Source organism: Ammodytes marinus (assembly GCF_949987685.1).
Source record: "Ammodytes marinus genome assembly, chromosome: 5".
In the NCBI taxonomy this organism is placed as follows: Eukaryota; Metazoa; Chordata; class Actinopteri; order Uranoscopiformes; family Ammodytidae; genus Ammodytes; species Ammodytes marinus.
Genome location: NC_137234.1, coordinates 12,822,034 through 12,833,832, shown reverse-complemented (window position 1 = coordinate 12,833,832; position 11,799 = coordinate 12,822,034). Strand labels below are relative to the sequence as shown.

At 39.1% G+C, this 11,799-nt stretch overlaps 1 protein-coding gene across 4 annotated transcripts; it reads right to left on the bottom strand.

The window, feature by feature from the left end:
* Positions 1-2,722: 2,722 nt before the first annotated feature.
* Positions 2,723-10,688, bottom strand: LOC307250670 (ubiquitin-conjugating enzyme E2 Q2-like). 4 transcript variants are annotated; one of them, XM_080027813.1, is made up of 13 exons: positions 10,450-10,688; positions 8,862-8,966; positions 8,593-8,715; positions 8,434-8,490; positions 8,146-8,325; positions 6,584-6,668; positions 6,420-6,480; positions 6,239-6,329; positions 6,092-6,150; positions 5,274-5,322; positions 5,085-5,180; positions 4,526-4,592; positions 2,723-4,433 (listed from the first exon to the last, which is right to left on the bottom strand). In XM_080027813.1, the coding sequence occupies exons 1-13, from the start codon at positions 10,606-10,608 to the stop codon at positions 4,402-4,404; spliced, it is 1,164 nt and encodes a 387-aa protein (XP_079883939.1). In that variant the 5' UTR covers positions 10,609-10,688; the 3' UTR covers positions 2,723-4,401. The 4 variants fall into 4 exon arrangements, with proteins under 4 accessions (XP_079883939.1, XP_079883940.1, XP_079883941.1 ...); XM_080027814.1 differs by having other exon boundaries at positions 8,146-8,322; XM_080027815.1 differs by having other exon boundaries at positions 8,173-8,325; positions 10,450-10,687.
* Between the last annotated feature and the right edge of the window lie 1,111 nt (positions 10,689-11,799).

Here is an 11,799-nt window from a genome sequence, read left to right as displayed (position 1 = left end):
CAATTGAGCACAGTAATACCATGGTCAGTAAACCATTTACCAGTGGTTTTGGCACTGTGAGCAGGTGCCAGGTCTTGTTGAAAATGAAATCTTCATCTCCATAAAGCTTTTCAGCAGATGGAAGCATGAAGTGCTCCAAAATCTCCTGATAGCTAGCTGCATTGACCCTGCCTTTGATAAAACACAGTGGACCAACACCAGCAGCTGACATGGCACCCCAGACCATCACTGACTGTGGGTACTTGACACTGGACTTCAGGCATTTTAGCATTTCCTTCTCCCCAGTCTTCCTCCAGACTCCGAATGACATGCAAAATTTGCTTTCATCCGAAAAAAGTACTTTGGACCACTGAGCAACAGTCCAGTGCTGCTTCTCTGTAGCCCAGGTCAGGTGCTTCTGCCGCTGTTTCTGGTTCAAAAGTGGCTTGACCTGGGGAATGCGGCACCTGTAGCCCATTTCCTGCACACGCCTGTGCACGGTGGCTCTGGATGTTTCTACTCCAGACTCAGTCCACTGCTTCCGCAGGTCCCCCAAGGTCTGGAATCGGCCCTTCTCCACAATCCTCCTCAGGGTCCGGTCACCTCTTCTGGTTGTGCAGCGTTTTCTGCCACACTTTTTCCTTCCCACAGACTTCCCACTGAGGTGCCTTGATACAGCACTCTGGGAACAGCCTATTCGCTCAGAAATTTCTTTTTGTGTCTTACCCTCTTGCTTGAGGGTGTCAATGATGGCCTTCTGGACAGCAGTCAGGTCGGCAGTCTTACCCATGATTGCGGTTTTGAGTAATGAACCAGGCTGGGAGTTTTTAAAAGCCTCAGGAATCTTTTGCAGGTGTTTAGAGTTAATTAGTTGATTCAGATGATTAGGTTAAGAGCTCGTTTAGAGTACCTTTTCATGATATGCTAATTTTTTGAGATAGGAATTTGGGGTTTTCATGAGCTGTATGCCAAAATCATCAGTATTAAAACAACAAAAGACCTGAAATATTTCAGTTGGTGTGCAATGAATCTAAAATATATGAAAGTTCAATTATTATCATTACATTATGGAAAATAATCAACTTTATCACAATATGCTAATTATATGAGAAGGACCTGTATACACACACACACACACACACACACACACACACACACACACACACAGAAAGAAGCCATTGATCGTAATGAATCATTTTATTTAAATACAACATAAGTACATTTGAATGCAACATTTAATTCTAATGGAATACTAATACAATGTTGTGGTACTAATTCTATTAAAGATCTGAAGACTTGAGGTCGCCCTTAGCTCAGTTGGTAGGGCGTCCCCCCCATGGGCCTCAGCCAGCAGCGGACCCGGGTTCGATTCCAGCCCGCGGTCGTTCTCTGCATGTCACTCCCCTCTCTGTCTCTACACTATCAATAAACCATAAAAATACCCAAAAATATCTTTAAAAAAAAAAAAGATCTGAAGACTTCAACCATTGACTGACTGACGACTCGTTATAATAAAAATAGGGTACATTTGAAAGCATATTCAAATTGGCCTATGGCAACTAAAAGTCAGTTTACCAACAAACTGGATAGTCTTTCTGAATTGAATGTTTAAAAGTTTGTTATTGATTTGATACCTTATTGCTTTCAATTTCAAAAGCATCCAAATCATCAAGTTAAGTTTTCTGTAGTGGTGAATAAAAAAAAACTGCCCTTTCCTCAATGTGCTAAAATATTATTTTAAGTATTCAACACTAAAACCATATTTTTCAATGTGGCTCTAAGATCTACATGAAAACGCAGTAAATTTGGTTACACTTTGTTAACAGGTCTATCAGTTATTAACCATATCAATTAAATTTCGTTCTTTCATTGGAAAAAGTAAAGCATTACTCAACATTTCAGTGGAAACCTGACTGGTGAAAGTCTTTGATGTGGAGCTATAACTATTCAACTGTAGGTGAAACTGATACAGTACTCAGTTTAAAGGAAAAATGCTGGAACACAGATTAAAAATGTATTACCAGTAAATAATTTTATTAGTTGAATTAAAAAAAATATCAACATCGGCCCAATATATCTGCAATCCATTAAGTAACTGAGCTGTTTCTATTCGAGTGACTCAAATAATACACAGGGGACCCAGTAAAACATCAATAATCTTAAAATTCTTTATTTATAAACTTGATGCAAGTTTACAAATTACTGTACATGGTCAAAATGTATTCAAATGGAAAATGAAATAAAACCAAAGCGAGCCAAGGGCGCCAGACTCGACCATATGTTTGTCGGTGCCAGTTGCGCCAAATGAATCGACAATTGAGATAAAATGAATCTTTTCAAAACTCAGTCCAGTTGCGTGCAAGTGTATTCACCATGGCATAACCATCTAACTTTGTCTCTTTACGCCCCCTCTGACTGAAGTCTTGGAGGGAGGCAATCACAGGCTGTGTATGACGGCTGTGCAGCTGGGGAGGTTGTACTCAAAACTTTGCCAGACAACACAAAGAAGCTAGGACACTTCCCTATAATGATACATCCTCCCCCTCAGCTATATCACACATGTAACAGGAAAAAAAACTTTTTCCTGATCTTTCCCGTTTGCTGTTAGAATGAATTGACCTCTACCGGGACATTGTGCAAATATGTTTATCAGGAATATTTAAAGATTACACACTGAAATCAGACCTACATCAGGTACTGTTCTTGATAAAATATTTCATGGGATGGCCATCATGCTGCTGCAATCCTATTAAAAGGGCATCTTTCCTTCCTCTTACATAGTTTCATTTTAAATAAACATGTTGCCCATATTAGCATAAAGCTTGTTACGTTTCTTTTTTGACATCAAATCAGTGGGCGAGTAAACGTAAACGACAGCGGATCAGAGTGTTAATTAACCCAACAAAATAACCCAAAACCCCACATGTACATATACAGATTCCCCCTCCTAAGTATTGTTTGTTACCTGAGTTGCCATTTCAAACATACTTTTGCAGACAGTGTTAACAAATAAACTGCAAAAGAGCCAACAGATTGATAGATACAGTGTTTGTGAGTGTCCTGTAGTATGTGGAACAGCAGTACTGGTGATGTACTACGGTATATTGCATGGTCTTACACTAAAAATAATGCTCCTAATTACACACCCAAAGCGATGCAGAAATGCATGGTAAATGTCATGGTAAAGGAAGCCCCGCAGGAGACGGTTGCTTAAGCTGCTAAAACTAAAAGGGGATGAGTCCAGCTGCATGGGACGTCATGTAACAGGGGTAGCAGTGTCAAATCTAAACTGGCCACAGGTAAACAATCAATGTATTTCAGCAAGAAATGACTCCAAAATGGGCAGAATGATGGAAAAACTAAAAAAAAATCCAGGCACCCTGCACTTAATCCAAGCCCATCCCAAAACGGTGACTGTAATCAAATCCACCCATGTGTTCCAATCGCAGTTGTGACGATACAACATGTGTGCAACATGCTGTTAAGTATGCACACTGGAAATTTTCACCATCAACCTCTACAGCTAAGAAGCTAACTGAGCACTTGCTGGGCAGTTGTTTTAACAAGAATTTAGGCAAAAATTAGCTATTTCGCTTCAACATGATGCCCTAACACGCATCATATCGGTTTCTTCTTTCCAAGATAAGCATTATGCAGATTCTGACCTTTTTCATTTACTTTGGCCCCATTTTATTTTTTACCACTGGTGGATTTGTTTACCGACAACAGGTAATCATAAATATTCATCAAGATCGAAGCATTTTGGCTCTGCTTGGCCCGATACTCCTCCCACACACTTGAAAGATAAGGGCTAAAAAGACACCGATGGGTCCGTCATCTCAATTTAACGATAAGCATCCAAAATATGAAAAATATGCTCATTTACTGTCCAGGATGTTCAGATCATAAAAACAATATCTGCATTTCATGTACCAGTTCATTTCAAAAAGAAAAAAGAAAGGAAGAAAAAATGAAATAAAATGATGTGGTCAATAAAACAGGTGCAGTGAAGTGCCACTTCAAGAGCTTCAGTATCAATCTTCTTTTAAAATTCCCATTTAATGAGGGGTAACTGACTGTTTATGAAGCCCAGTTTGCCAAAGCAGCTAAAGAAAAAGCATTTCCCCACATTTAAAGGGAGGAAAGTTCTTTTTTTAAAGACAAATGAGCATATTATTTACTGTAGAAAACATGACTAGTGATACCCTTCATATCCTCCGGAGGGGAGAAGCCAAGTGATACCGTAATAAAGTCTTTTCCCTGGAGCGAGGCGATAGGAATACTTGTCAGATGAGCCAACGAGATGGTTTCCACGAGAAAGGTGATATATCCCCAGTTAAGTCAGAGGGGGGAAAATATTCCAAAGAAATCAAGATACTTTGACCCAAAGACATGTTCTCAGTGCATAGTGGTAGTAGCTCCTTATCCGTCCTCTTTGGGTGGTGTGTACCAGCCTGTGAAAAAACAGAGAGAGAAAGCCCTTTGCCAATGGATCCAAACCACTGTGTGTCTACTGAGCTCCGGCCATTTGGAAATATCTACTCACCATTCTTTTCGTGAATCTGCACAAGTGATTTGTACGACTGTTGTGCTCTGGTCAGATTGTACTGGTTCTGAAAGACAAATATTGTTCGGTTAGATGCACAGAAACTAGCTTGTATGTAAAACATTGCATTGTAAATAGATGCAGAAGTGTGACGTCTGAAACATGTGAAAGCTCAAATGCATTGAACTGCTGAAATAACCCAAAATGTAAACTGGACCGGAATATTCTTGAAACCTAATTTTTCGAAAATTGTATAGGATTTCAGAAGCTGAATTCAAGTTTAATAGTTCAAAGAATGTATATAAAAGTATGCTGGAGCGAAACTATTTAGAATGTATACTTACAAAACATTTAACAGGTAGAAAAATGGTGGAACAGAAGCATAAAGCTGTAATGTGTGTATGTGAGGCGAAAACTGGAGAAGGTTTATTAATCAGACAGTTGTTAATAGGTCGCAATCGCATGATTGAATTTCTCCAGTGAGACCATTCTAAACTGCTAGAAACTCGTTTCCTTGTAGACATGGTTTAAACTGAACGTGACGAATGACATCAGTTACCTTATTGGCTCCAAACTGCACCCTGGCTTTTCCTTTAACCAGAGTTGCATTTATCTGCATAATGACAGATTCTATGGAATAGGCACTGCTCCAGCCCTGAAAAAAACACACACAAACACAAAAAAACATTAAATTAATTATTCATGAAGCTTTATTATGTCATAATACAAATCAAATTAATTTACATGCCTGTTTTGTGAGAAGTTCCATGCACAAGGCTCCTCCTCCTAGTACATAGCTGAAAGGAAATAATAACAATTCAGAGTTTAAGATGAGTTGTAATTGTAGATATTATATATTAGAGCAGCTATGTACCGTTGATCAAGAAAGTTTTCACTCGACTTTTTACAGATCTGTTGCGCTTCGAATTGACTTCACAATGCCTTGATTTGCCTTGTGGGAGAGATTTAGATTTTTACAAAAAGGAGGACATTTTAAATGTTGCTTCTGGATGCACCAATAACTTCTAGCAGTGCTTTCCATTCAAATCTGTCAATGCTTATGAGTTAAAATCAGAATACTTAAAGAAACGGTACGATCTGAGATGAATGGTGGAATTGTATCACATTGTTTAATATGGATTGACTGAATTGCCAAAAGCTTTTTTAAATGCATCTGATAGCTTTATTTCAGTGGTGTATGGCAATGCTTCTCTTTACTTTTAAGAATCAGAGTTGATCATTTGCAGTCAGTCGTAAGCAAACCACATACTACCAATAAAAAAAATAAATAAAAAAATCCACCCTGCACCTAAAAGCTTAAAGCCATTCATCCAAGGATCTGACATCAGTTTTGTAAGCAAGCAGAGTATAGTACTATCACATCTGCAAAAACAACATAAAATGTGAAACATTAAGTTAGTAGTTCACAGGTGTGTTTTTTTCAATTTCCATCAAAGATTTGTGTCAAAACTGTGCGCACAAGAAATGTGGACTAAGTCCCAGTCAGTGAATGCTTTCTTTTAAAAAAAAAAAGGGCTGTAAAGGGCAAGATTTCTACATACTCACCCTCCGGAGAGAACGGGTGCGACAACCCGTACAAAAGGTGGGTCGAAAGGAAAATTATCCTGTCACATAAAGGGAAAAAATGATTTAGTCTCAAGAATACTATTTCCCCCCAAAAGAACAATTGACAAAGATTATCTCGGGACTTACTTTATAAGAGAAATTGAGCAGAATGTAGTCCACTCCTTCCTTTTCTTTTAAGACCTGCAAGTCACTATGTAATGGACTATCTGGGTCTACCCTGTAATAGAGAACAACAAATCAAATATAACAGAAAACACAACATTGGGAAAGATTTGATCTTAAAAAGAAACTGAATGTGAGAACTTACGTCCGTAACTTGATATGCCAATCATAAAGGCTGTCACTGACTAGTTCGACTGAATAAATACCTGTGAGATAAGTGACACAAACACAGAGCTTTACTTCCATCTGCTGATAAGACGGTAAAACAATAAACGTCACCAGTGCAGGGAAATGTGTCACTGTAGTCACCTGTCTTGTAACTCTGTGATCTGTAGATCTCCCTGAGTTCCTTCATTAGGCGGTCTGATGCTTGCACAGAGCCGGACACTGCACCCTGCAACATAAAACACAAAATGTCAGCCAGAAGTAAGAAGGTAAGAGTATGCTTTAGAGGTGGACAGAACTACTTCAGTGGAAAATATGCAGGGTTCAACATAACTTTTTTTCCCTACTGGCCCACCGGGCCAGTGGATCCGAGTTTTACTGGCCCCATGTACATTTTCACTGGCCCTGCACACACTTTTTTTCTTCTTCATAATTTAGTGTGATAATTATAATACCTATATTAGAAAAATAACCAAATATAAAGGGAATATCTGTACTGTAACAGTATAGATATTCCCTTTAGATTTGGTTGTTTTTATTTTAGTTAATGATATGAAATATTGATATTGCTTATACACATAATATAAAACCAGGCACACATATTGAATTTGAAGCCTACAACTGAAGGAAGTCGGCCAGTATTTTAAAGTCCAGAAGTTTGATAATTGTTTTTATTCTTGAATTTGGGCAGTTTAATGAATAGTTCACCTGCAGAAATCATGTTCAAACATAAAAAATAAATAAGAGATGAAGGTCTGATCAGTCTTTGTGGTGTGGTAGTGTTTACTACTTTCTCTATGCATTAGGGATGTGAATGTGTCAAACCAATGACCGGTTTTCCACTTGCGCTCAAGTTGACGTTAAAAATAGAAATCCGAAAATCAGAAGGTTATGCCGTTTTTTTTAATGGGAGATTTTGTTCCTGACTGCAGAAACAATTTCCTGATTCTAGCTGGCATCCTCTCCACCACCGATGAGACCACTGCGCTGCCGGATAGTTTTGGACTTCAGTGCTGCAAAAGTTTAGAGCCAACTTGACTTTATTGTTGGACAGCCTGGCATTATTTCCCCACTGGAGTCCCTGTGTGGTATCAGCCACACTGTGTCAGCAGTGAAAGGAACTGATGAGCCTGTGTTTTGAATACAGTGCTACATTTGACCTAAACATGGCCAAACTGACTTAAAAAATATTTGTCAGAAGGAATAAAAGAGACAAATATGTGCCTCGTGGCTATAGTATAACCCGATGCAGTGAAACCACCCAGCAGTAGGAACGGGGCAATAACCGGTTCCATTTTGCCAAATGGTTCTTGGTCCTAAACTCCAACTCTTAACAAATCTCTTGTTTAGCCTTTTATCTGAAATATTATGATACAGAGCAACGTAGAAAACATTGGATCTATAAAGCAGGATTTTGATCAGCATTTCATATCTAATGCTGCTCATCTCCAGTAAGTGAACATTAAAGTACAGTACTTCAGCCTTCTCAGTAAACTAAAATAATATCACAGATCCCAACTGATTCTGAGCTTTAGCTTGTTATAACTTCAATTTTCTACACATTTTAAATCTCATTATAAGGTATTTAAAAAAGGGTTTCAATAATGGATTCAGATTCAGTAAAATACTGTTAATATTCAAAAGAGAGTTTATAGTGAAAAGTAGTCCCTCCACTTCTCAAGTCTACTGTAGTCACACAAACTCACCAAACATGAAGTAGACGAGGCACTTACATTCAAGTGATCCTGTCTCTGGTTTTTTCGAATCTTCTCCAAGATGGCCAGGTTTTCTTTTTCTATCCCGTCATCTTCTGACTTCTTCCCGCTGGCCGGCTCCTCTTCTTTCATGTCATAATGGTCCAGGTCTTGGTCCAGGTCAATGTCCTGCTGCCAGTGGATTAATTGTGTTAAGAAACCGGATGCAAAACCAATTGAATCACTAAGCTAAACATAATACCACAAATCCACCGAAATGACAGGAATATATATTGGCACCTCTCCCATCTCTTCTTCCTCTTCCTCCTCAGATGTCACCTCATCGGCTGGGCCATGCTGCAAGTGTGGTGAAACATTGGGAGATGACTGACAGTGAGTTTTTTTGAATGCAAGAAAAGGCACTAAATTACTTTTTTACTCTTTGCTTTAGACAATTACCTTTTTCTCCTGTGTTATGGGACCAGCAGGCAGCGGCTGGTCCAGCATTTCTACATCTGGATGTTGTGGCAGGTTGTAAAGCCGACACAGATCACAAATAAGGCGCTTCAGCTGCTGAAGAAGCTGCAGGTGAAGTCACCAAAATAAATCCTCAACTGTGAATCAACAATTCTACACAAAGTTTCCACTCTTATAATCACTGAAGTTATGTGACTTTTACTACTTTGAGCAAGCCTTTGTGAAGCTCACATCCACATCAGCCGACTTACCAATCTGCTGCCTTTTCTAACATCCTCTAAGCGCTCCAACACTTCAGCCAGACTGGGGTCATCAGAGTCAACAAACCATATTGGGGATGTTGAGGGATAGGATTCCTGCAAAAGAGAACAGTAGGACATGGGAATTTAGCCACTGATGCATGTGTGAAAATGACAAGTGAACACCACTGCTTTTATGAAACCAAAATGTTGCCCAAGGAAATTTCATCTATATAAAATGTTAAATTGAATTCTGGAGGAATATTTGATTTCCGACAAAATGTCAAAGCAGCGTATCATTCACCACAGATAAGAGATAACTAAAGCAGTGTTTCTCAGTCGACTCCAAGCCCTGCATGTTTTTCATCTCTACCTGCTCTTCCTACACTGATTGGCCGAATCTGGTGGGTTCAGTCGATCAATAGCTGGTACTTACACATGGTCCATCATGCACAGAGCTTTGGAAACCCGGAGGCAGAATTGAACTGGCGGTGGGACCTAAAGTAATTTTACTTACTCGCTTATTTTCTATTGGGAGGATTGTGATGCTAAATGTAATCTGGTCTCCCTCCAGAGATTGAGCTGACTCAAAGGCGATGCAAACTGACTCAGCTTGAGTCTCAACACGACACAAAAATGTTAACAAGTCTGTCTGTTTCCACCCCAAAAAATGGGGTGAATGTGTATATTGTTGCTTTGTGTAGGAGGATGTGGTAAGGATGCTGCAATGGTGTGGAGACGATATGCACCATATCAATACTGTGCCATTAAAAGAGTTGCAAATCCTGTATATAAATCGCTTGAATGAGATGGTGTTGAAAATTTCGTAGGGCCTGGTATTTCTATGGATTTAAAACCAGGCCCGACTGACGTTATCAACGTCAACACAATCCATGTATACACCTGAGCTCGGATTAATAGTTGTTAAAAGAAATGTCACCAAGTGAATTACATTACAGTACACTCCTTCATATATACAGTTTTGGTGTCACGATAAAGGGACCATTAACGTCGCAGCTTTAATATTGTGGAAGTTCGTCAGCGGGATCGGTCTATTTACTGAAACGGCAGAAAACATCCCATTAGACAGCTTCAATGAAAACATTAAATATGTGAAACCGACAGTCAATCGTATAACCTGTTCAGACAAACGTGTTATTTTAAAAACAGTTAAAATACAGAGCTGTGATGTTTCTTAAATTCCCTCAAGCCTAAACTGAAATACACAATGGGATTAAATGCATGCGTAGGTTCATTAGTTAGAAAGTTAGCAGCCGTAGTGCCGCAAAGAGTAACGCAGTTATTTCGGCTAACACGACAAGCTAGCATCAACGTTACTTTCAGTTAGGTGGCTAACAGGAGCTACCGCAGCGTACGTACTAATCGACATTTTCTCTTATACTTTTACGAAGTGAATTTAATCATGGCGCGGTGTTGTTTTTCTTAAAACAACAGGGTTAGCTAAATATTGACGTCCAAACGCGCAATGAAACCAAGAGCGAACTCTTTCTTCGTAATGTATTTTGTAAACACGCAACCCTTCGACGGAATGGTTGTATTTCAGTTGATAGTCAGTGGCCGGGATTCGGCCTCCACTCACCGTGATGTTGCAGTGAATGATCAGCAGCTTCTCTCTTGTAACGTTGAATTGGCAGCTGAGTTCGTCGGGTTTCCAGTCTAATATTCTGAATCTTTCGTGGTTTGGGTCAAAAATGGACTCCAAAAACTTCAATTCGGCCTTCAGCCCCGAAACCGACATCTTCTACTCATCTCAAACCACCAGGCCGCTGGCAGAGGGGAAGTCGGGGCGGGATGTGACCGACCGCGCAGTGGAGTCGGCTCTACGGATCTCGCCTGTTAGCGTGAGAACAACAACAAAGGGCTGGCTGGAGGGTGAGGTTCATGATGCACACTGCCAGCACTTTGTCACACAAAGGACACTACATATCTTAAATGCGATTCAAATTTTGCTCAAAGTATTTAAATTTAATTATATGTCGTATTATTTTGTTAGTAGCCTATCACATGTCATCGTGGTTTTGTTTCGCGATAGGCCTATAGTGTTCACAACCAGAAACACATAAAATAAGATGAAAACATTCCAAAATATGTTTAAAATATAGCTTATGTAACACACACATATGCATATAATGGCCCATATTATATAGCCTCTAAGCAAACAGTAAAACAAAAAAAAGAAGCAAAATTGAGTTAGTAAGGGAACCTATAAAGGGTCCAGGTTCGCTGTATGCAGATTTCATTTTGGAATGTCCACCATTGGATCCTCTTGCATTATTAGGCAACTTAACGTTGTTGTCCTGTGTCATGTTCCAGTTTTACCTTTTTATCCTTAACTTATTTAACTTTGGGTTTATATTGTGCTCACAGGGTTTTTGGTTTTAGTCTGATGGTTCCTGGGTCTCTCCATCTCTGTGCAAAATACAATAACGCTTCTAGTTTTTACTTGATGGTAATATGCATGCAACAGGGGCACGCACAACTAATAATTTTTGAACCCAATCCATGCATGTGAAAAAAGAAAAAATGTGGTGTCATGTTTTTTTTGAACGGTCTACTGTAGTTTTAAACAGAATACCTATGCAGCACAAAACATATTGCAAACTATGGCCTTGAAAGTTCTGTATAGCTCCATCTAATCGTTCAAAGTTTAGAACCTTATAATGATTTATTTTCCAATCTTCATCTCTGTCTCTTCCCTAGTTGTATTACAAATTGGCTTAGTTGGCTTCTGGCTGGTATGCAGCCTATAGTTATAAAATATGTCATCTTTATAATTGTTTGTTTGACTTAGAGTGATTTTCAAGTTAAGGATATTGACTCTACTAATGTCACCTTGCAACCTAAACTACTCCAGTTATCTAAACATGCAGGACCCTGAAAGGAAGAAATTGCAGGCTTAATTGTGTCATCTTCTTTGGCATCTTTTAGT

Excerpts from the sequence above, each read along its gene's own strand:
- LOC307250670 (XM_080027813.1), bottom strand. The coding sequence starts at position 10,608 with ATGTCGGTTTCGGGGCTGAAGGCCGAATTGAAGTTTTTGGAGTCCATT. Across the intron at positions 6,669-8,145 it reads CCTCGTCTACTTCATGTTTG|GGTGCAGTGTCCGGCTCTGT; the intron begins GTGAGTTTGTGT and ends TTTATGTTGCAG. Across the intron at positions 4,434-4,525 it reads GCAGATTCACGAAAAGAATG|GCTGGTACACACCACCCAAA; the intron begins GTGAGTAGATAT and ends GTTTTTTCACAG.